Genomic DNA, 25,194 nt, shown 5'->3' on the forward strand with positions numbered 1-25,194 from the left:
GCCATATATTAAATACATTTTATGAGCCCTACATTAACGACATTTAATGAGCCCAAGCCCAAATGATTGTGCCATTATCCAATTCATAATGTATTTGATATAGGCTACTGCACATTACGCATGACAGAAAGACATAAAAGCCCATAGATGTAGCTAGCTATACCCTATGCTCTCTTGGGTAAATAAATAAAACTAGCTCCACTTAGCTAATCTTTTTGAGTGTGAACTGTATTACTGTACTGGATTATACTGTATTATATGGAGTGGAATTACGCACGTTCAAATCATGATTAAGCAGAAGAGAACATGCGATTTTGGTGCAGCACATGCAGCCTACAAAGTTACAAGTATTGGCTAGCGTAAGGCACTACATAGGGTAGTGCCTACGGCCCAGTACATCACTGGGGGCAAGCTTCCTGCCATCCAGGACCTTTATATCAGGCGGTGTCAGAGGAAGGCCCTAAATATTGTCAAAGACTCCAGCCACCCTTGTCATAGACTGTTCTCTCTGCTACCGCACAGCAAGCGGTACCGGAGCGCCAAGTCTAGGTCCAAAAGGCTTCTTAACAGCTTCTACCCCCAAGCCATAAGACTCCTGAACTTCTAATCAAATGGCTACCCAGAATTAGATGCTGAAGGATTTCACTTCTCTTCATAATTGAATGGTTATGGGTCTGAATAACTAACTGCTATAGCCTACCACCATCGCGTGTTTGCTCTTCTTTAAATCTACCTGTGAGTTCTATTGGCTGCTGTATTTAACATTCAGCAAAAAAGAGATTGCATCCCTCTTCTATTGGTATAAGAAATGCTAAAAAGATGATGTCTAGCAAGCTATTCTAGTCTAGCTTTTCCTGCACGTGACTCCAAGAGCTAAGGAGCATTTTTTAAGGAGAAGCCAGTGGAGCCCAGGTGCTTGCGTATTGCGCAAGAGACGGAGGCTATAAGTTAGAAGCTTGTTATGCATAACCCATCATTTATTAGCTAAATATAAGGCTAATACTGCATTAAAATGTTTTACCTGAAAGAGGTAGGCTAGGACATCTATATATATATATATATATATATATATATATATCTCAATCTAGAACAGGATTATCTATTTCGGATGAGTTGATGGAGAGAGAGAGACTGTGAGAGAGTGCCCATGCATGCACTGATTTTAAAGCAACGATATTCGAGTAATAGGCTGTTTTTAAAACTCTGCAGCTGCAATTAAAAAACAAGGTGACTCCCGAAAGCCAAATGGAGATGGGTAAATGAGACGCGCATTCGGTCTTTATATTACTGTAGCATAGGCTATGCAAATGTAGGCCTACCTGTCACAAAAAAAAAAGTTACCATGATGAGTAGATAGGTCTACATGCATTGTGAACTGCGCTCCATACTGAGATGGGCTGTCCGTCCCCACCCTGAGCATTGATTCATCATGCAGAGGCCAGGGAGAATCCAGATTTGGACATTGCATATAATTTAACAGTTCCATTTCACGCTGTTCCATGCCGTTCATATAAATAATGTATTATAATTTACTGGTTTCTCACAGTTATTTATCCCGGGAAAAGGGAGTGGTTTTGGGCGGTAAATCCCGGTAACTCTCGGTAACCGGGTTCCCACCATTCAACCCTAAACAGGATGTGTGTGGTTGCAATGGGGCTAAGGATGTGTTTGTGCGTCACCTTATGCCTGTCATGGGTGTCTGTAAACGCTCATTACCCGCTATTAGTATTTGACCACAGTCTCACAAAGTCAAGGTTTGCATAGAAGCAGGGATTTAAACCGGTGTGAAATTTGTTTTTTGCTGATGGCTCATTCCCAAGGAAGATGATTCCTGTACATAGGTGACTAATGTTGTCATGACAGAAGATGCATGAGTCTGCGCTGTGTCCACATGAGTACTATTGAAGAAGTCCAAGAACCATGAAGACAGAGCAGCAAACCTAGTTCTTCCAGAGAAGAGGAATGGAAGTCACTTCTGTCTTTTGAGATGTGCCCCTAGTCAAATGTCTTGTTAACTTGAGCCAGGAGTTGAAGATCTCAGTTATAGTCATCAGTCATGACCAGAGGGGGTGAAAGATGATCTCCAAGCATGTAGAGACAGTTGTAAAAGCTGTTTTCCCCAAAAAGAAGAAATGAGAGAGAAAAGATGTGGAAGTATTAGCCAAGGCCTCAGTTTAACCCTTTACAAAGCTCCTTCTCAAACAACTCAAAATTGACTAGGTCCTGAAGAAAGGTTAACTTAAATTATATGGTGTTGATGCAAATTACGCTTTGAGCTCAATAACCCATTCAACTTTGGCTTTCTGGAAGATAACAAACAGTTATATCTGAATGTTTTTACTGAAAGTGATCCTGCATTGTGATATACCCCCTTTGTTCTATATCAGTGTCTCATGAGTCATGTCATGTGAGAATAGAGTGAAGATCAGGCCCTTGACCAGGAGTCAGTGTCTTATCTTGAACAGCTGTGCAAACTGAAGGAAAGCTCATGGAAATACTTTCTAGACACCAGCTTTAGAATAACTGAAAAGCTCTAGAGCTCCCATGTGGTTCAATGTAATGTTCCATCTTCTATTTGTGGTCTGGAGCTAAACCTAATTGTCAATTCTAATTAGATCATACACATTATTGCAATATACAGTTGAAGTCTGAAGTTTACATACACTTAGGTTGGAGTCATTAAAACTCGTTTTTCAACCACTCCACAAATTTCTTGTTAACAAAGTACAGTTTTGGCAAGTCGGTTAGGACATCTACTTTGTGCTTGAGTAATTTTTCCAACAATTGTTTACAGACAGATTATTTAACTTAATTCACTGTATCACAATTCCAGTGGGTCAGAATTTTACATACACTAAGTTGACTGTGCCTTTAAACAGCTTGGAAAATTCCAGTAAATGATGTCATGGCTTTAGAAGCTTCTTATAGGCTAATTTACATCATTTGAGTCAATTGGAGGTGTACCTGTGGATGTATTTCAAGGCCTATCTTCAAACTTAGTGCCTCTTTGCCTGACATCATGGGAAAATCAAAAGAAATCAGCCAAGACCTCAGAAAAAGAATTGTAGACCTCCACAAGTCTGGTTCATCTTTTGAGAGCAATTTCCAAACGCCTGAAGGTACCACGTTCATCTGTACAAACAATAGTACGCAAGTACAGTGAGGGGAAAAAGGTATTTGATCCCCTGCTGATTTTGTACGTTTGCCCACTGACAAAGAAATGATCAGTCTATATAATTTTAATGGTAGGTTTATTTGAACAGTGAGAGACAGAATAACAACAAAAAAATCCTATAGAAAATGTGTTGGCAGAACTGAAAAAGCGTGTGCGAGCAAGGACGCCTACAAACCTGACTCAGTTACACCAGCTCTATCAGGAGGAATGGGCCAAAATTCACCCAACTTATTGTGGGAAGCTTGTGGAAGGCTACCCGAAACGTTTGACCCAAGGAAAAAAATGTAAAGGCAATGCTACCAAATACTAATTGAGTGTATGTAAACTTCTGACCCACTGGGAATGTGATGAAATAAATAAAAGCTGAAATAAATCATTCTCTCTACTATTATTCTGACATTACACATTCTTAAAATAAAGTGGTGATCCTAACTGACCTAAGACAGGGAATTTTTACTAGGATTAAATGTCAGGAATTGTGAAAAACAGAGTTTAAATGTATTTGGCTAAGGTGTATGTAAACTTCCAACTTCAACTGTATTATATGTTGAACAATTGCTACCATTCATTACACTTAATTGGAAAAACTCAAGTTCTAGGAACGAGCCAGCCATGGTAGTTAGAATCAATCAACACGTTTAGGCCTAGTACGATACGAGTTACAACAAGGGGATAACAATCAGCGTACAGCAAAACTGTGTGGGAATCATTAGTGTTTTGGGTCTGGTGAGTTGCACTTCCTCCCTTCTCTGTGAGTAGAAGAGGCTATATGTCCCTGGCGCCTGTCGGCTTCTGACTGATGACAGCCTGACTGATTCCCTGGCTCGTGCTAACCCACAGCTGTCTTTGTTTGGACTTGATGTTAGAGGAACAAACACACCTACACTACTGGTCAAAAGTTTTAGAACACCTACTCATTCAAGTTTTTTTTTTCATTTTACTTTTTCTACATTGTAGAATAATAGTGAAGACATCAAAACTATGAAATAACATTTATGGAATCATGTAGTAACCAAAAAAGTGTTCAACAAATCAAAATATATTTGAGATTTGAGATTCTTCAAATACAGTGGGGAGAACAAGTATTTGATACACTGCCGATTTTGCAGGTTTTCCTACTTACAAAGCATGTAGAGGTCTGTAATTTTTATCATAGGTACACTTCAACTGTGAGAGACGGAATCTAAAACAAAAATCCAGAAAATCACATTGTATGATTTTTAAGTAATTAATTAGCATTTTATTGCATGACATAAGTATTTGATACATCAGAAAAGCAGAACTTAATATTTGGTACAGAAACCTTTGTTTGCAATTACAGAGATCATACCTTTCCTGTAGGTCTTGACCAGGTTTGCACACACTGCAGCAGGGATTTTGGCCCACTCCTCCATACAGACCTTCTCCAGATCCTTCAGGTTTCGGGGCTGTCGCTGGGCAATACGGACTTTCAGCTCCCTCCAAAGATTTTCTATTGGGTTCAGGTCTGGAGACTGGCTAGGCCACTCCAGGACCTTGAGATGCTTCTTACGGAGCCACTCCTTAGTTGCCCTGGCTGTGTGTTTCGGGTCGTTGTCATACTGGAAGACCCAGCCACGACCCATCTTCAATGCTCTTACTGAGGGAAGGAGGTTGTTGGCCAAGATCTCGCGATACATGGCCCCATCCATCCTCCCCTCAATACGGTGCAGTCGTCCTGTCCCCTTTGCAGAAAAGCATCCCCAAAGAATGATGTTTCCACCTCCATGCTTCACGGTTGGGATGGTGTTCTTGGGGTTGTACTCATCCTTCTTCTTCCTCCAAACACGGCGAGTGGAGTTTAGACCAAAAAGCTCTATTTCTGTCTCATCAGACCACATGACCTTCTCCCATTCCTCCTCTGGATCATCCAGATGGTCATTGGCAAACTTCAGACGGGCCTGGACATTTTTTTTTTTTTTTCACCTTTATTTAACCAGGTAAGCCAGTTGAGAACAGGTTCTCATTTACAACTGCGACCTGGCCAAGATAAAGCAAAGTAGTGCAATAAAAACAACACAGAGTTACATATGGGGTAAAAAAACATAAAGTCAGAAATACAACAGAAAATATATATACAGTGTGTGCAAATGTAGCAAGTTATGGAGGTAAGGCAATAAATAGGCTATAGTGCATAATAATTACAATAGTATTAACACTGGAATGCTAGATGTGCAAGAGATTATGTGCAAATAGAGATACTGGGGTGCAAAAGAGCAAAATAAATAACAATATAGGGATGAGGTAGTTGGGTGGGCTAATTTCAGATGGGCTGTGTACAGGTGCAGTGATCGGTAAGGTGCTCTGACAACTGATGCGTAAAGTTATTGAGGGAGATAAGAGTCTCCAGCTTCAGAGATTTTTGCAATTCGTTCCAGTCATTGGCAGCAGAGAACTGGAAGGAATGGCGGCCAAAGGAGGTGTTGGCTTTGGGAATGACCAGTGAGATATACCTGCTGGAGCGCAGACTACGGGTGGGTGCTGCTATGGTGACCAATGAGCTAAGATAAGGCGGGGATTTGCCTAGCAGTGATTTATAGATGGCCTGGAGCCAGTGGGTTTGACGACGGACATGTAGTGAGGACCAGCCAACAAGAGCGTACAGGTCACAGTGGTGGGTAGTGTATGGGGCTTTGGAGACAAAACAGATGGCACTGTGATAGACTACATCCAATTTGCTGAGTAGAGTGTTGGAGGCTATTTTGTAAATGACATCGCCGAAGTCAAGGATCGGTAGGATAGTCAGTTTTACGAGGGCATGTTTGGCAGCATGAGTGAAGGAGGCTTTGTTGCGAAATAGGAAGCCGATTCTAGATTTAACTTTGGATTGGAGATTCTTTATGTGAGTCTGGAAGTTGAGTTTACAGTCTAACCAGACACCTAGATATTTGTAGTTGTCCACATACTCTAGGTCAGACCCGTCGAGAGTGGTGATTCTAGTCGGGTGGGCGGGTGCTAGCAGCGTTCGATTGAAAAGCATGCATTTAGTTTTACTAGTGTTTAAGAGCAGTTGAAGGCTACTGAAGGATTGTTGTATGGCATTGAAGCTCGTTTGGAGGTTTGTTAACACAGTGTCCAATGAAGGGCCAGATGTATACAAAATGGTGTCGTCTGCGTAGAGGTGGATCTGAGAGTCACCAGCAGCAAGAGCGACATCATTGATATACACGGAGAAAAGTGTCGGCCCAAGAATTGAACCCTGTGGCACCCCCATAGAGACTGCCATAGGTCCAGACAACAGGCCCTCCGATTTGACACACTGAACTCTATCTGAGAAGTAGTTGGTGAACCAGGCGAGGCAGTCATTTGAGAAACCAAGGCTATTTAGTCTGCCAATAAGAATGCGGTGGTTGACAGAGTCGAAAGCCTTGGCCAGGTCGATGAAGACGGCTGCACAGTACTGTCTATTATCAATCGCGGTTATAATATCGTTTAGGACCTTGAGCGTGGCTGAAGTGCACCCGTGACCAGCTCGGAAACCGGATTGCATAGCGGAGAAGGTACGGTGGTATTCGAAATGGTCGATGATCTGTTTGTTAACTTGGCTTTCGAATACTTTCGAAAGGCAGGGCAGGATGGATATAGGTCTGTAGCAGTTTGGATCTAGAGTGTCACCCCCTTTGAAGAGGGGGATGACCGCGGCAGCTTTCCAATCTCTGGGGATCTCAGACGTTATGAAAGAGAGGTTGAACAGACTAGTAATAGGGGTTGCGACAATTTCGGCGGCTAGTTTTAGAAAGAAAGGGTCCAGATTGTCTAGCCCAGCTGATTTGTAGGGGTCCAGATTTTGCAGCGCTGGCTTGAGCAGGGGGACCTTGCGTGCGCTGCAGGATTTTTAATCCATGATGGCGTAGTGTGCTACTAATGGTTTTCTTTGTGACTGTGGTCCCAGCTCTCTTCAGGTCATTGACCAGGTCCTGCCGTGTAGTTCTGGGCAGATCCCTCACCTTCCTCATGATCATTGATGCCCCACGAGGTGAGATCTTGCATGGAGCCCCAGACCGAGGTTGATTGACCGTCATCTTGAACTTCTTCCATTTTCTAATAATTGCGCCAACAGTTGTTGCCTTCTCACCAAGCTGCTTGCCTATTGTCCTGTAGCCCATCCCAGCCTTGTGCAGGTCTACAATTTTATCCCTGATGTCCTTACACAGCTCTCTGGTCTTGGCCATTGTGGAGAGGTTGGAGTCTGTTTGATTGAGTGTGTGGACAGGTGTCTTTTATACAGGTAACGAGTTCAAACAGGTGCAGTTAATACAGGTAATGAGTGGAGAACAGGAGGGCTTCTTAAAGAAAATCTAACAGGTCTGTGAGAGCCGGAATTCTTACTGGTTGGTAGGTGAATTACTTAAAAATCATACAATGTGATTTTCTGGATTTTTGTTTCTCACTGTTGATTCCGTCTCTCACAGTTGAAGGGTACCTATGATAAAAATTACAGACCTCTACATGCTTTGTAAGTAGGAAAACCTGCAAAATCGGCAGTGTATCAAATACTTGTTCTCCCCACTGTAGCTACCATTTGCCTTCATGACAGCTTTGCACACTCTTGGCATTCTCTCAACCAGCTTCATGAGGAATGCTTTTCCAACAGTCTTTCCTTCACTCTGCGGTCCGACTCATCCCAAACCATCTCAATTTGGTTGAGGTCGGGGGATTGTGGAGGCCAGGTCATCTGATACAGCACTCCATCACTCTCCTTTGTCAAATAGCCCATACACAGCCTGGAGGTGTGTTGGGTCATTGTCCTGTTGAAAAACAAATGATAGTCCCACTAAGCCCAAACAAGAATGGATGGCGTATCGCTGCAGAATGCTGTGGTAGCCATGCTGGTTAAGTGTGCCTTGAATTCTAAATAAATCACAGACCGTGTCACCAGCAAAGCACCCCCACACCATAACACCTCCTCCTCCATGCTTTATGGTGGGAACTACACATGCGGAGATCATCCGTTCACCCACACCGCGTCTCACAAAGACACGGCGGTTGGAACCAAAAATCTCAAATTTGGACCCCAGACCAAAGGACACATTTCCACCGGTCTAATGTCCATTGCTCATCTTTCTTGGCCCAAGCAAGTGTGTTCTTCTTATTGGTGTCCTTTAGTAGTGGTTTCTTTGCAGCAATTCGACCATGAAGGTCTGATTCTCAGTCTCCTCTGAACAGTTGATGTTGAGATGTGTCTTACTTGAACTCTGTGAAGCATTTATTTGGGCTGCAATTTCTGAGGCTGGTAACTCTAATGAACTTATCCTCTGCAGCAGAGGTAACGTTGGGTCATCCATTCCTGTGGCGGTCATCATGAGAGCCAGTTTCATCATAGTGCTTGATATTTCATCATTTTGATGTCTTCACTATTATTCTACAATGTAGATAATAGTAAAAATAAAGAAAAACCCTTGAATGAGTAGGTGTTCTAAAACCTTTGGCTGGTAGTGTATCTGTAGGTTTTCTCTCCCACGTTTTGACAGCTCAAGGTTTTTTCATACACATAGTGGCCTTTTCCTTACATCACAAGTGGGATAGTACAGTAGTTGTGATACACTCCAGTGATGAGAGGCTATTTGAGCTGCTTTCTGAGTCTTGGATGTCAGTGACCTCTGGGACCATGGTCATGTGACATTATGAAGCACTTCCTGTTAGAGATGGTAATCTGGCTGAGTCAATCACTGAATGCAGGAGGAAAGGCCTGCTCTGCTCTGGGCCCCAGGCACCTTGCCACCTCTGAGTCAGCCTGGACATTCCAACACAGAAAACTGCACGCGCATTCTCACACCAGTAACACACGCATTTTCAACCCCCCACCCCCCAACACAGAATGCAGAAAACTTATACCTCAGCAGATTTGCCAAATGTGTAACACAGATAACACACACACACACACACACACACACACACACACACACACACGTGAGCAGTAGAAATCGACACTGGCCATTTGGTTGTACATTTGTGTGTGGAGCTGGCTGCTTTCATTGGTGTTTGAAAGTAATGAGCCCCAGCTCTAATCTGGCAGCAAATCCCTCTCACATTATTCTTCATTTTATTTCCTCAGTAATATGGCAAACAAATTGGTAATAAACTAGAAAAGGCCTTGAGGAATGCAATTTATTGGAAGTAAATGCAGCATTGTAACTTATCTGGATACATTTATCAGACCTCCTTGGATTCTAACGCAAAGTGTTCAATCTGGTTATTCACACTTGAATGACAGCATTTACCCCTATATTTCAACTGGTCTGGTCCATTTCCTGAACTGCAGAGTGGGCAGAATAGAAGAGAATACCGTAGCTGGCATACTATCCGTCAAACAGATCCTCAAAATCCATGACCCTTTTACAAGAGAGACTAGTCTTTGTGCAGCGTTCAAAGGCAGCAGAAGGATGAATAGATGGTCCCTTGATGCATGTCTGTCTCAGGTCTTTGGTTGGAGAGAACTGAAGTGATTTTCCCCTCAGTCAGCAGAGTCTGTGTCCCCTTGGCAGGCTGGTTGAGGCTGGTTCTCTCTCTGCTCCAGACTGCTCTGCTGCTTCCCCAGGCCTGTTGTCTGATGGGCAGACTGAGGGACTGGCCCGTGAAACAACCGAGACCCACCCAGGCTCAGCCAGGACCGGAAGCTCCATCCTGACTCCCCCGAAACAGCTTTACCAGCCCCTCAACACCACACACACGCACACACACACACACACACACACACATACACACACACACACACACACAGCCTCCTCTCAATCTTCTGCAACAACCCCACAAGATGGCTGACATGAAATGGCATTTTACAGAGGAAGCAATATTCTTATCCCTGTCTTGCAGTTTCCTCTTCCAACGAGTCCAGTTCCAACTAATGGCTTCAATATGAGGTTACTTTTAGTCTTCACATTTTGGCATTTTGTTGTATCAGCTCCTTTTTCTTGGAGGCAGTCCAAGTTTGAATCAGTAAAAGGTGAGCTGTGTTTCCTCTCTGTCTGGGCTCTGAAGCTATAAAGGAACTCTTCAGCTTCAGTTGCATTTTGATGTGGTGAGATCTTTGGCGTTGTAGCGTGACTCTCTTTAACTTCCAGTGTGCTGTATGGACTAGACTACCTTAGCATTTAGACAGGATTCAACTTTACCTCTTGAACACAACTCCAATCATCTTTCTCCGATCGACTACGCAATGGCCTCTGAGTTTATCCGAACTTCAGATGAAACTTAATATTAGAAATGGTAAGTTTCTCACATTATATTAGCCTCCATTGTCTCCTGCCTCTGATTGTCCAATGTCCACAAAGGAGTTAAACTGAAGGAATCACCCATTTTGAATGTTAAAACATTTTTGTGCATCTCTGAGCGGTGTTCTATCGATTCCCGGGGTAATTTCATGTTTTCATGTGAATCTGAGCTATTGACGTTAAAGCATGCAGAAATGCAGCCGGAATGATGAGTTTTGCATCATATGAACAGCCTGCTCTAAATCTGAATTTCTTCTAGGGCTGTCCCAAACAACAACAAAATCTTAGTCGACCGAGAGCCGTCTGTTCTTTCGACAAATCGATTGGTCTAAATTTTTTAACGTGTATTTTTTTTAGGATGTGTAGACACATCCTATGTATTTTAATCATGTCAACTATATGCACTGAGCTTGTCTGATGCTTTAAGCACGCTGTTTGATTAAATAATTAAGACACACAAATTACTAGAGGGAGTCCAACCACAATGGCGCCGGAGGGGATGGCAGCCGTTTTACGGGCTCCTAACCAACTGTGCTATTTTGTGTTTTTTCGCATTGTTTGTAACTTATTTTGTACATTAATGTTGCTGCTACCGTCTCTTATGACCGAAAATAGCTTCTGGATATCAGAACAGCGATTACTCACAAAGAACTGGACCAAGATTTTTTCTTTAATGAGTCCGACGCGAAGGATAAACTGCTTCTCTGAGACCAGGCCCAAATCCCGTCATTCACGTGAAGAAAATACGGAAACACAGGGGGCGGAGATCGGGGTTCCTTGTGAGAATTCATCAGACGATTGGGTAACCCGCCTCTACCATCCGTTCTAATGGCCAATGTGCAATCACTGGAGAATAAACTGGATGATCTCCGTTAAAGTCTATCCTACTGACGGGACATAAAAAACTGTAATATCTTATGTTTCCCCGAGTCGTGTCTGAACGACGACACGGATAATATACAGTTGGCTGGGTTTTCCGTGCATCGGCAGGACAGAACAGCTACATCTGGTAAGACGAGAGGTGGGGGTGTGTGTCTATTTGTCAATAACAGCAGGTGCGCAATGTCAAGGAAGTCTCGAGGTATTGCTCGCCTGAGGTAGAGTACCTCATGATAAGCTGTATACCACACCATCTACCAAGAGAGTTTTCATCTATATTTTTGTAGCCGTCTATTTACCACCACAAACTGATGCTGGCACTAAGACCACACTCAACGAGCTGTATAAGGCCATAAGCAAACAAGAAAATGCTCATCCAGAAGCGGCACTCCTAGTGGCCGGGGACTTTAATGCAGGCAAACTTAAATCCGTTTTACCTCATTTCTACCAACATATCACATGTGCAACCAGAGGGGAAAAAAACGCTAGACCACCTTTACTCCACACACAGAGGTGCATACAAAGCTCTCCCTCGCCCTCCATTTGGAAAATCTGACCATAATTCAATCCTCCTGATTCCTCCTTACAAGCAAAAACTAAAGCAGGAAGTACCAGTGACTCGCTCAATAAGGAAGTGGTCAGATGACACGGATGCTACGCTACAGTACTGTTTTGCTAGCACAGACTGGAATATGTTCCGGGATTCATCCAATGGCATTGAGGAGTATACCACATCAGTCACCGGCTTCATCAATAAGTGCATCGACGATGTCGTCCCCACAGTGACCGTACGTACATATCCCAACCAGAAGCCATGGATTACAGGCAACATCGGCACCGAGCTAAAGGCTAGAGCTGCCGCTTTCAAGGAGCTGGACACTAATCCGGACGCTTATAAGAAATCCCGCTATGCCCTCAGACGAACCATCAAACATGCAAAGTGTCAATACAGGACTAAGATTGAATCCTACTACACCGGCTCTGACGCTCGTCGGATATGGCAGGGCTTGCAAACTATTACAGACTACAAAGGGAAACCCAGCCGCGAGCTGCCCAGTGACGCGAGCCTACCAGATGAGGTAAATGCCTTTTTATGCTCGCTTCGAGGTAAGCAACACTGAAGCATGCATGAGAGCACCAGCTTTACCGGACGACTGTGTGATCACACTCTCCGTAGCCGATGTGAGCAAGACCTTTAAACAGGTCAACATTCACAAGGCCGCGGATTACCAGGACGTGTACTCAGGGCATGCGCGGACCAACTGGCAAGTGTCTTCACTGACATTTTCAACCTCTCCCTGACCGAGTCTGTAATATCAACATGTTTAAATGACTACCGCCCCGTAGCACTCACATCGGTAGGCATGAAGTGCTTTGAAAGGCTGGTCATGACTCACATCAACACCATCACTCCGGAAACCCTAGACCCACTCCAATTTGCATACAGCCCCAACAGATCCACAGATGACGCAATCTCAATCGCACTCCACACTGCCCGTTCCCACCTTGACAAAAGGAACACCTATGTGACAATGCTGTACATTGACTACAGCTCAGCGTTCAACACCATAGTGACCCTGGGACTCAACACCTCCCTCTGCAACTGGATCCTGGACTTCCTGACGGGTCGCCCCCAGGTGGTAAGGGTAGGCAACCACACATCTACCACACTGATCCTCAACACGGGGGCCCCTCAGGGGTGCGTGTTTAGTCCCCTCCTGTACTCCCTGTTCACACACGACTCCAACACCATCATTAAGTTTGCTGACGACACAACAGTGGTAGGCCTGATCACCGACAACGATGAGACAGCCTATAGGGAGGAGGTCCGAGACCTGGCAGTGGGGTGCCAGGACAACAACCTCTCCCTCAACGTGAGCAAGACAAATGTATTCAAAATAAAAACCGAATACATTATTTACATAAGTATTCAGACCCTTAGCTATGAGTCTTGAAATTGAGCTCAGGTGCATCCTGTTTCCTTTGATCATCCTTGAGATGTTTCTACATCTTGACTAGAGACCACATGTGGTAAATTGAATTGATTGGACATGATTTGGAAAGGCACACACCTGTCTATATAAGGTCCCACAGTTGAAAGTGCATGTCAGAGCAAAACCAAGCCATGAGGTCAAAGCAATTGTCCGTAGAGCTCCGAGACAGGATTGTGTCGAGGCATAGATCTGGGGAAGGTTACCAAAACATTTATGCAGCAGTGAAGGCCCCCAAGAACACAGTGGCCTCCATCATTCTTAAATGGAAGAAGTTTGAAACCACCAAGACTCTTCCTAGAGCTGGCCGCCTGGCCGAACTGAGCAATCGGGAGAGAAGGGCCTTGGTCAGGGAGGTCACCAAGAACCCGATGGTCACTCTGACAGAGTTCCTCTGTGGAGATGGGAGAACCTTCTAGAATGACAACCATCTCTGCAGCACTCCACCAGTCAGGCATTTTATGGTAGATTGGCCAGACGGAAGCCACTCCTCAGTAAAAGGCACATGACAGCCCGCTTGGAGTTTGCCAAAAGGCACATAAAGGACTCTCAGACCATGAGGAACAAGATTCTCTGGTCTGATGAAACCAAGATTGAACTCTTTGGCCTGAATGCCAAACGTCATGTCTGGAGGAAACCTGGCACCATCCCTACGGTGAAGCATGGTGGTGGCAGCATCATGCTGTGGGGAACTTTTTCAGCGGCAGGGGCTGGGAGACTAGTCGGGATCGAGGGAAAGATGAACGGAGCAAAGTACAGAGAGATCCTTGATGAAAACCTGCTCCAGAGAGCTCAGGACCTCAGACTGGGGGCGAAGGTTCACGTTCCAACAGGACAACGACCCGAGGCACACAGCCAAGACAACGCAAGAGTGGCTTCGGGACAAGTCTCTGAATGTCCTTGAGTGGCCCAGCCAGAGCCCGGACTTGAACCCGATTGTACATCTCTGGAGATACCTGAAAATAGCTGTGCAGCGACGCTCCCCATCCAACCTGACAGAGCTTGAGAGGATTGCAGAGAAGAATGGTAGAAACTCCCCAAATACAGGTGTGCTAAGCTTGTAGCGTCATACCCAAGAAGACCCGAGGCTGTAGTCACTGCCAAAGGTGCTTCAACAAAGTACTGAGTAAAGGGTCTGAATACTTTTATATAAATGTGATATTTCTGTTTGCAAAAGTTTCTAAAAACCTGTTTTTGCTTTGTCATTATGGGGTATAGTGTGTAGATTGGTGAGGGGAATTTTTTTTAAATCCATTTTAGAATAAGGCTGTAACGTAACAAAGTGTGGAAAAAGTCAAGGGGTCTGAATACTTTCCGAATGCAGTGTATATGGATGATTTATAAAGCCAGGCCCATTTAACAGTTAGGCTATTGATTATAGACCTAATGAAGTTGGGGTTTCCTCTCCTCACTTTTCTTAGACAATTAAGGCATGTGCAGTTTTCTCGTCTCCTAACTCCACTGCTGCCTCCACCACATTGCTCTCAACACTGATATGCTGGTTAACTTTGCTATTATGCACATAGCAACATGGTGTCGGAAAAGGCGCCAATTCAGCTGATGTGTTTCAGAACTGTGGACAGCTACCGCTATCCAACGTGGGAGAAACACATTTGTTATTAAATAATATTATTTTTATTAGTGTTGCTCCATTGTTCTTATGTAATATAACCATATACATTTTCAGTAGCACATGTCTTAGAGTGATGGACTGTGCCATCCCCACGGTCTCCACAATGGATTAGTCCACTCAGACAGTACACCATGAACGTTATATTTCTTTTTTTGCTACTGCTCAACTAAAGAGATCTCGGTCGACCAGTCGACTGCATGGGGTCTGCCATAATTTCTTCACACAACTGGTTATACCGGTTTCTCTGCAGTTCTCATGTGTTTTTCCCTCGTGCTTTGAATGGCTGTTTTCGGCAGGTCCCTCCTTTTACAAAAAAAGTATGCGATACAGCAAGATATGTTTCACGGCTGCTTTACTTTGATTCGGGTGTTGTGTTCTCTAACTGCAGGGCTAAGACTTGAACATTACAACGGTAGTAGAGCGTTTCATCATACTTTTGACGCGCTGAGTAGTCGAATGAAGGTTTGCTTTACTGAGAAGACTCACAGGTTGATTATCAGTACACGCCATCTCTAGATCTTCCAGTCAAGTCTTAACAGTATGCTGCCCACACTGTTCTCATGGTACTCCAGTATTATTAGCCTAGACTATCAGATAAAAGCTGTTATCTTTACTCTCTCTCTGTGCATGAAGGTTGTGCATTAAATTTTTTCTATAGCCTAGTATATGTGACATCTTTTTGGATAGTGCACATTGGTTGGTTTATTGATTGATTGGCTGATGTGCCTACCCAGCAAAAAGCCCAGAGTTAAGCCAGGATTTAAAGGGATACTTTGGGATTTTGGCAATGAAGCCCTTTATCCACTTCCCCAGATTCAGATTAACTCATGGATACCATTTTTATGTCTCTAGTATGAAAGTTAAAAGGTAGTTTCACATGCCAATGCTAACTAGCATGCTAGCAGTTACCATAGACTTCCAGTCATTGTGCTAACGCTAGTTAGCAACTTCCTTCAAACTGCATGCACAGAAAATAGTATCCAAGAGTTCGTCTGACTCTGGGGAAGTAGATAAAGGGCTTCTTTGCCAAAATCCTGAAGTATCCTTTTAACCCCTACCTTGTACCTTCAGCACCCAGAAGCCCATAGTAGTGATTCTGAGCCAGTCTAACCAACCTCATGCCACACACAGTCTCTCAGCCTGCAGACAGGAACCTCCTGTCAGTCAGATCTAACAGCAGACTCCAACAGGAAGCAGCAGTTTGATGCTACAGGAAGAGCTAGCTGCAGGAGCCTCCCCTCGCAATTGGCCAATCGGCCCACTAGAGGTGTCAACAGACGCCGCATTGTTGCTCAGGAAGTCTAGCGCCCCTTCTGTGCGGCTATTGTTTATCTCCCAGCCTTCCTGCGTTTCTACTCTTCGCTGGCTATATATAGCCAGACTGGGTGCCCGATGGCACTACAGTGCTGACACACAACAATGGCCTGAGCTCCTGCAATACCAATCCTTTTGTTTTGGCCATTCATCAGCAGCTACTTAGCAATTTGTCAGTCACCTACTGTGAGCTATGCTACATCAAATTAGCTTAGGTCTCAAGGGATGTGATCGTTTGCTCATATTTTAGGTCATATTTTGCCCCCTGTTTTAAATCTTTACATTCTTGCGAAGCTCACTAGTTGTCTCTGTTCACCGGCTAGGAACATAAGTGTCTGTGTATTATTTTCCAAGTAACCAGCACAGGTTCTCATGTAACAGGCCAGCCAAGTTGTACAGTTTTCATGGCATTGACCACAGCCTGTATCTTGATGGGTCCTTGCTATCAGGGATCATTGGGACGTCCCTACCCCCAATTGAAGTTTACATTTAAAATGGTTAAGGTAAGGGTTATGGTTAAGGTTAGGGTTTAGGGTAGGGACGTCCCAAGGATACCGGATAGCACTAACATATCTTGATGTGGTTCCCTGGGTGTGGCTCCTTGAAATGGGACCAGTCTGGTGAGCCATGGCATTGGAGCGAGACTCCCTGAAGCCCTGACTGGCTGCAGTACACAGGATATTGTACTAATATGTGGCTGTCCATCCTCTGACTGCAGCAGAGCAGATGCATATTGAAGCAATTTAACCCGAGACCTCTCCAATCAAATCTCTTTATTCTTTCCACTGAGCTGACATTCAACCCCTTTTGTTTATTTTCCAGTCAAGACAAATGAGTGCAGCTTGATTACTCAGGCCTGTTGAAATGTGTTTATCTGAGATGGGGCTGTCAATTCTTTCAACCAAATTCTGTATTTTCAGCTATTTGAAGCTGGGGTACAAAACTGAAAGTAAAAGGAGAAGGGGCTAGCTGCATCCCAATATGACGACCGGAGTATGGGCGAGTGGGTGTGTCGAAAGGAAAATAATGGGCTTTGGAAAGGAGTGGGTGTGTCGAAAGCGCTCTGCTATAGGTTAGACCAGGGGTGTCAAACGTCCGGCCCACGGGCCGGATCAGGCCCGCAAACAGGTTTAATCCGGCCCGCGAGATTATTTTGTAAAGTATAAAAATGTGCTGCAATTTTTCAATAAAATAAACCGCTGTTCCAATTGCGTCCACTGGATGGCGCAATAGCAATTTTGTTAAGCAAACTGTTTATACCGGGGCAGAGCAAGTAGGTCAAGCAAGTGCAGCCAGTCCGGATGAGCTACTTTGTTTTGCCAGCGATTATTATTACGGCTTCTACTTTTAACATTATGTGCTTTGGCACCCTCATAGCCCCAATATGTCTCTATCAAAAAAGAGAAAAGTGGACGCAGTGTTCCAAGAAAAATGGTCATCCTCCTATTTATTCACGGAATTGAATGGGAAAGCTGTATGTTTTGTGTGTTCACAGCATGTTGCAGTGCTGAAAGAATATAACCTTCGTCGCCACTATGTGAGTCTTCATGCCGACAAATATGACAACTTTCAAGGACAGCGGAGAAGAGAGAAGGTGAATGAACTGTTGGCGGGTCTGAAGAAACAGCAGTCTGTGTTTACTCACAGCCGAGACATCCGTGACGCTGCAGTGAAAGCTAGCTACCTCATTGCTAATGAAATCGCAGTGGCTTCAAAACCATTTAGTGAGGGTGAATTTGTAAAAACATGCATGATGAAGGCAGCGGAGATTGTGTGCCCTGAAAAGCGCCAGGCTTTTGCAAATATCAGCCTGACAAGAAAGATTTCCGATCTTTCAGTGGATTTGGACAGCCAGTTGAAGCAAAAAGTAAAGTAATTTATTGCGTTTTCGGTTGCAATTGATGAAAGCACAGACATTACAGATGTTGCACAACTGGCCATTTTCATCCGCGGAGTTGATGACACATTGACCGTCACCGAGGAGTTCGTGGAGTTGGTGCCGATGACAGATACAACGACAGCAGCTGATATTTTCACCGCACTCGTCGGCGCGCTGGACAGGGTCGGAGTGGACTGGTCCCGCGCTGTCAGCCTGGCTACAGATGGTGCGCCCTCAATGATCTGGAAAAAAGCAGGCGTTGTGACAAAGTTCAGAGAGAAAGTGCAATCTGCAAATGGAGGACGTGATTTTTGGACTTTTCACTGTATTTTGCACCAGGAGGCTTTGTGTTGCAAGTCATTAAAGATGGATAACGTCATGAAGGTGGTCATCCAAACTGTTAATTTCATCCAATCCAGAAGCCTGAATCACCGTCAGTTTGACAGCCTTCTCAGAGAGAAAGACCACATCTATGGCCTGCCATACCACACTGAGGTAAGATGGTTAAGCCGAGGTGCTGTGCTGAGGCATTTCTTTGATTTACGAGAAGAAATTGAACAGTTCATGGAAGAAAAGGGCAAACCAGTGTTAGAATTTCATTCCGCAGAATGGATGCAGGACCTTGCATTTATGGTGGATGTTATAGAGCACCTGAATAACTTGAACAAACAGCTGCAAGGGCGCAACAAAGTTGTCACGCAGTATTATGACAGCATACGTTCTTTCAAGTTGAAGCTGTCATTGTGGGAGACGCAACTCGCCGGTGGTGATGCAGCTCACTTCCCATGTCTGAAAAATGTGTGCGCAACCCAACATGTGGCAGACATGAAGCGGTTCAAAGATAAAATAACGGGACTGTTACGGTAGTTTGTGCAACGCTTTCAGATTTTTGGTGAACTAGAGAAAGACTTCAACGTTTTTTGCTCGCCATTCACCGTGAATCCCTCTGATCTGCCCGTCAGCATCCAACTTGAAATAATAGACTTGCAGTGTGACTCGGATTTGAAGGGCAAATTTGCCGCAGCTGGCTTGGACACATTTTATCAGAATCTCTTGCCAGGTTACCCCAACTTGACAGCCCTCGCTGCAAAACTGTTGTGCATGTTTGGAACCACATATCTTTGTGAGCAAGTTTTCTCTGTAATGAGCATAAATAAAACAAAGCTGTGCTCAAGGCTCACGCACGAGCACTTGAATCACATCCTGAAGTTGGCTGCCACTCAGGATGTGACGCCTAATATTGATGCGCTGGTGAAAGCTAAAAGATGCCAGGTATCAGGAGTCAAATAAACTATGCAACCCCACTTAAAGTGCTGCATGAGACACCCTGATATAGTTATGTGATCTGTGATATACTTCTGTGAATCACTGAGGCATTGTGTTCTTTTTCTTTAGAATTTTCAAATAAACTTGAAGTGTTTTATGATTAATAGTGATGTTGTGCTTGTACTATTTTGGACACACTGTCCTCAGGCTCCAGCTTTATGTTTTATGTTGATCGTATTAAAACAAAGAAAACAATCTGAAGTTGTTGTTTTTAAGTTATATATACCATGATTTTACCGGTCCGGCCCACTTGGGAATAGATTTTCCTCCATGTGGCCCCTGAGCTAAAATGAGTTTGACACCCCTGGGTTAGACGGTTGTGATTAAGCTGTGGTTTTTTTTTCTTCGGTTTCTTACTGTGCAACTACCGTACATTGGGCTACGAGCAAGAGTTTGGACTTCTGTTTTTATGCCAGAGGGTGAGTCTGAGTCTTATTTCACTGTTAGTTTTACACAAGTAATTTTACATTTTTCAGTTGTAAAACTGACAATGTTTTATTTAAGTATTGATGATGGGTATACTGTTGCTTCATGCCTTATGTATCAAGGTGAAATCTAGATCGTTATCTATATTAGTTATTTCTTGTGTAGGCTGCTTTCCTACTTGAAATAAAATAATGGGAGAGAAAAAATGTGCCATGTTAGCTACCGGCGGCGACACAACCATGATACCCAGTAGGAAGCACTTCAAGTCGGCAGGCATAACACCGGAGCACTGGTCGCCGGCTTAATATCGACTCATAGTGCAGCCCAATCAGCCAGGCAAAACAGTCTTGAGTGGCAACAAATCTGCCCAGTTAGCTGATTGGCTTTCCATACACCCACTCCTTTCGACATACCCACTCACTCATACTCCGGTCGCCATATTGGGCTGCAGCTACCCATACTTGAGTAAAAGACGCAAAAATAAAACTTAAGAATGGGAAGCATAGAAATAGCATACATAGAACAGATCTACCACTTCTTAGACTTGCTTTCAATGAGAATGACAGATCTATAACCCACATTTCTTTGTGAATTTTGTTGGGTCGCCCCAAAAAGTTACATATTACAGGTTTAATGATGGGAGGCTCAGTTGAGTTGTGCCTGGAGTCCTTTGTCTGCTTAGCCATGTAGATGACCTGCAGCAAGGCGAAGCATAAAGGAAAAGTTGTGCAGTTATATCTAACTATCATGTGAATGTCCCACAGCATCTCTGACCGTCAATCAGATTGGCCTTGTAATTTATAGTACCACTGGTGTTTTGCTCTTATTCTTGTGAGTACTGTTGTTTGTTGTGTTGTTCCAGTATTGGTGCTATCACATCAGCCTACAGTTATAGATTATGCAGATAGAGCCTGATTTGTTACTTACGATGTGTTTCCAATTAATATATTGTGCATGTAGCCAAGTGGTTGAGAGGTGTCAGAGCCTGGCAGTGATACTGGGAAACAAATGGCAGTAATTTAAACGAAGGATCCTTCTACTGAGGTGCCTGTCTGTGCAATAACAATGAAGGCTATGATTAGTAAGGAGAACTGGTTGGAGTCTGAGGCAGCCAACTGAGGGACTGAATGGGGATATAGGCCCTTGGAAATATACAGGGGGTTTGGCTGCCAGGGAACACAAGAGAAAGGAGCCAGTCAAGACAGGCAAAGACGTCATGATCACACACACACACACTCACACACACACACACACATCCTTTATTTCACTATGCAGACTCGTTTCCGTAGACTCTGCTTGGTTAGCCAAGCCGTTAAGCCACTTCCTCATACCTGATGTGCCTCGCAACCAATCAGAAAGGGTTATGGCTAGCAACCAATCACAAAGGCTGCAGAGCGGTATGTTTCAATGTGAATGATGCTGTGAGCCTGTGACATGTTTAGCATTTCCTCCACGGCAGAGAGGCAGAGTGCAGGGGAATGTTCCCAGGGTCTGCTAGCCTTCACCCTGGGACAACCGTTTGACAACACTGGGCAGTCAATGCCAGCTGACAGTGTCTTATCCTGGCCCAGTGTCAATGTTATCGCCCCCTCAGTAAACAACGCTCACACACTAGCATGTACACATTCTCCTGAGGTGAGCCCCAGCTCTGGGAAGGAGGAGTCTAAATGTTACAACAGGTCCATGTTAAACCACATATTTCGTCCACGGATGATGATGTTTCAGCCAGGCTTTTCAGTCTTTTCTCCTCAGTCAACTCCTGTCTCTCTTACTCTGACATTTACCTCGCATTATGAAGTTATTTTCATAAAATGTAACCTTTTTTCTGAGCCCTCAAAAATGTATTCCGTTTACGATTCTTCAAGCAGCACTCATCCTGGAGGTTAAGTTGATATAGTGAGTGTAAATCTGCTCATGGATTGAGAACACAAAGAGCACTAGGTAAAGAGAGAGTAATACCAGGACAGCCATTCTAGGAACAGTGGAAATAGGTCAACAGTTCACTGTAAGGATTCTTAATCAGACCCCCTCTGTGTGGCCCCCCACCCCTTAAATCAGCTCAACCACCAATGTATCAAATTCTGACTGCAACTGGTGCTCCCCGCAGGATGTGGCTCCTATTTAAGATGTACAGAGTCAACTTCTCCTGTGGCTGCCTTTTGTGTGTGTGTGTGAGAACAGGGCTGTCCATTCAGACTGGTGGCAGGGCTGGGTGTGTACCCCTGGCTGGGGTTGGCTGTAGCCTGAGGGAGACTAGTTCTCTGGACCTAACACAGGCCCCCCATACCCCCATCAATCATACTGGCCTAGTGTCACCCCCTGGACTTCTGCAAGAGAGTAGAAAGGAGGGGGGAGGTTAGGGGAGGATAGAGGCAGGGAGAGAAATAATACTTTAACTATTTGACATAATATGACACTTGAAATGTCTTTATTCTTTTGGAACTTTTGTGAGTGTAATGTTTACTCTACATTTTTTGTTGTTTATTTCACTTTTGTTTATTATCTATTTCACTTGCTTTAGCAATGTAAACATATGTTTCCCATGCCAATAAAGGCCTTTAAATTGAAATTGAATTGAATTGAAAGAGGGGAGGGGAGGATGGCTCCAGCCCCCCCCCCCCCCCCCCCCCCTCTCTCTCTCTCAGCTGCTGTTTTCATCTAGTGTTGACTTCTAGACTGGGGTAGCTGTGTTGTCATTCTGAGCAGACTTTTGTTGTTGACAACAGCCCCAGTATTAGCACAAGTGTAGTTATTCATGTTTCCTAACTGTATAATGACTTTATGGTTCACACAGTGAAAGTAACCCCCCCCCTCTCTCTACTAGGCGTTTGGGAATGCCAAGACGGCCCACAACAACAACTCCAGCCGCTTTGGGAAGTTCATCCAGGTCAACTACCTGGAGAGTGGGGTGGTGAGAGGGTGAGTACTTACCACTGGCCCACACTGTGTGTTGTGATGACACACTCAATCCTCCTGTCCGACTTACCCTGTAAACACACACTCCATCCCTGGTGGATGTTCCTGAGTGTGTGTTTGCATGTAACGCTTTAAACACACACACACAGACACACAGAAACCTCCATGAGACTGCAGACAGCCACTGTTACTTCCATCATACCATACAAGGCTATTGAGAAGCACTGTAGTGTGTTTGTTTCTGTTGTGATTCCTCTTTGAGGCCTGCAGCCCCAACCACGTTACTGCACAGCCTCCTTCCTCTCTCTGCCTGCAGTCTCTCTGGTTACTGCCTGCAGTCTCATTGGTTAATGCCTGCATCACATGCCCTGTCATTTCCTCTCTAACAGAGGAAGAGAGCGCTTATCGTAAAGTTTAATAAAGCGTCAATATCAAAATGAAACATGAGTGTTCGACATGAGCTTACTGTACTATACAGACATCCATTGATTCCCAACCTGATTAGAAGGTCTTAAAACAGGGACTCATCATTTTATATTGAATTGCTTAGCTTGAGAGGGGAGAAAGTAATTGAATAAGAACTGTTGAAAGTTGCTGTTGAGACTTCAGTGGCTGTGCTAGTGCTGGTTGAGCTTGTTATGCTTGTAGTAAAGTGTCTGTCAGTCAGAAGCCATTGATTACAGCAGGACAGTGCTGACATTCTGCTAAACAAAGGCTTGCTGTGTGCAGCAGAGAGTGGAGCAGCCAAGGCCGCTCTATAGAGGAGATTATTACCAAGGGAAACCCTGGGACTAGTGCTCAGCACTGCACTGGCAGGGTGTTTTCATTCACTACATTACACTCTGCCTGCCTGGCTGGTTACAGGGTCTCACTGGGATGGGAGATGGGCTGCCTGTGGCATGGCTCCTTAGTTTAAGACTAGACTAGCGATAAAGTAAGATCCTCTGCCTATTTGTGTATCTGTCTCTTCGTGTGGCAGCTAGCCTAGAGCGGCAGGTAGCCTAGCGCTTAAGAGCATTGGGCCAGTAACCGAAAGGTCACTGGTTCGAATCCCCGAGCCGACTAGGTTCACTTAACCCTAATTGCTCCTGTAAGTTGCTCCTGTAAGTTGCTCTGGATAAGAGCGTCTGCTAAATGACTAAAATGTAAAATGTGTGTGGTTGTATATGTCTCTATCTCCGTGTGTGTCTCTGTCTCTGTGTGTGTCTCTGTCTCTGTGTGTGTCTCTGTCTCTGTGTGTGTCTCTGTCTCTATGTGTGTCTCTGTCTCTGTGTGTGTCTCTGTCTCCGTGTGTGTCTCTGTCTCTGTGTGTGTCTCTGTCTCTGTGTGACGTGTGTGTCTCTGTCTCTGTGTGTGTCTCTGTCTCTGTCTCCGTGTGTGTCTCTGTCTCTATCTCTGTGTGTGTCTCTGTCTCTATCTCTGTGTGTGTCTCTGTCTCTATCTCTGTGTGTGTCTCTGTCTCTGTGTGTGTCTCTGTCTCTATCTCCGTGTGTGTCTCTGTCTCTGTGTGTGTCTCTGTCTCTGTGTGTGTCTCTGTCTCTATCTCCGTGTGTGTCTCTATCTCCGTGTGTGTCTCTATCTCCGTGTGTGTCTCTGTCTCCGTGTGTGTCTCTGTCTCCGTGTGTGTCTCTGTCTCTGTGTGTGTCTCTGTCTCTGTGTGTGTCTCTGTCTCTGTGTGTGTCTCTGTCTCTGTGTGTGTCTCTGTCTCTGTGTGTGTCTCTGTCTCTGTGTGTGTCTCTGTGTGTGTCTCTGTCTCTGTGTGTGTCTCTGTCTCCGTGTGTGTCTCTGTCTCCGTGTGTGTCTCTGTCTCTATCTCCGTGTGTGTCTCTGTCTCCGTGTGTGTCTCTGTCTCTGTGTGTGTCTCTGTCTCTGTGTGTGTCTCTGTCTCTGTGTGTGTCTCTGTCTCTGTGTGTGTCTCGGTCTCTGTCTCTGTCTCTGTCTCTGTGTGTCTCTGTCTCTGTCTCTGTGTGTCTCTGTCTCTGTCTCTGTGTGTGTCTCTGTCTCTGTGTGTATCTCTGTTTCTGTGTGTGTCTCTGTCTCTGTGTGTGTCTCTGTCTCTGTCTCTGTGTGTGTCTCTGTCTCTGTGTGTGTCTCTGTCTCTGTCTCTGTGTGTGTCTCTGTCTCTGTCTCTGTGTGTGTCTCTGTCTCTGTCTCTGTGTGTGTCTCTGTCTCTGTCTCTGTGTGTGTCTCTGTCTCTGTCTCCGTGTGTGTCTCTGTCTCTGTCTCTGTGTGTGTCTCTGTCTCTGTGTGTGTCTCTGTCTCTGTGTGACGTGTGTGTCTCTGTGTGTGTCTCTGTCTCTGTGTGACGTGTGTGTCTCTGTCTCTGTCTCTGTGTGTGACTTGTGTATGGACTCCAGTATTTCCTGCCTGAAACTGCTTTGCTTTCTATTAGATCTGTTCTCTATAGAGACACAAAGGGCCAGCTA

General features: G+C 44.6%; 1 protein-coding gene across 1 annotated transcript in view; it reads left to right on the top strand.

The window, feature by feature from the left end:
- Positions 1-25,194, top strand: part of LOC311137333 (unconventional myosin-IXb-like) — a 129,140-nt gene that overhangs the window by 28,666 nt on the left and 75,280 nt on the right. Inside the window, exon 3 of the mRNA XM_084171773.1 lies at positions 22,677-22,771. Coding sequence (XP_084027899.1) covers positions 22,677-22,771 — 95 coding nt within the window. The remainder of the gene's footprint in view (positions 1-22,676; positions 22,772-25,194) is intronic.

This window comes from Coregonus lavaretus, assembly GCF_964263955.1.
Source record: "Coregonus lavaretus genome assembly, chromosome: 11".
Taxonomy (NCBI): Eukaryota; Metazoa; Chordata; class Actinopteri; order Salmoniformes; family Salmonidae; genus Coregonus; species Coregonus lavaretus.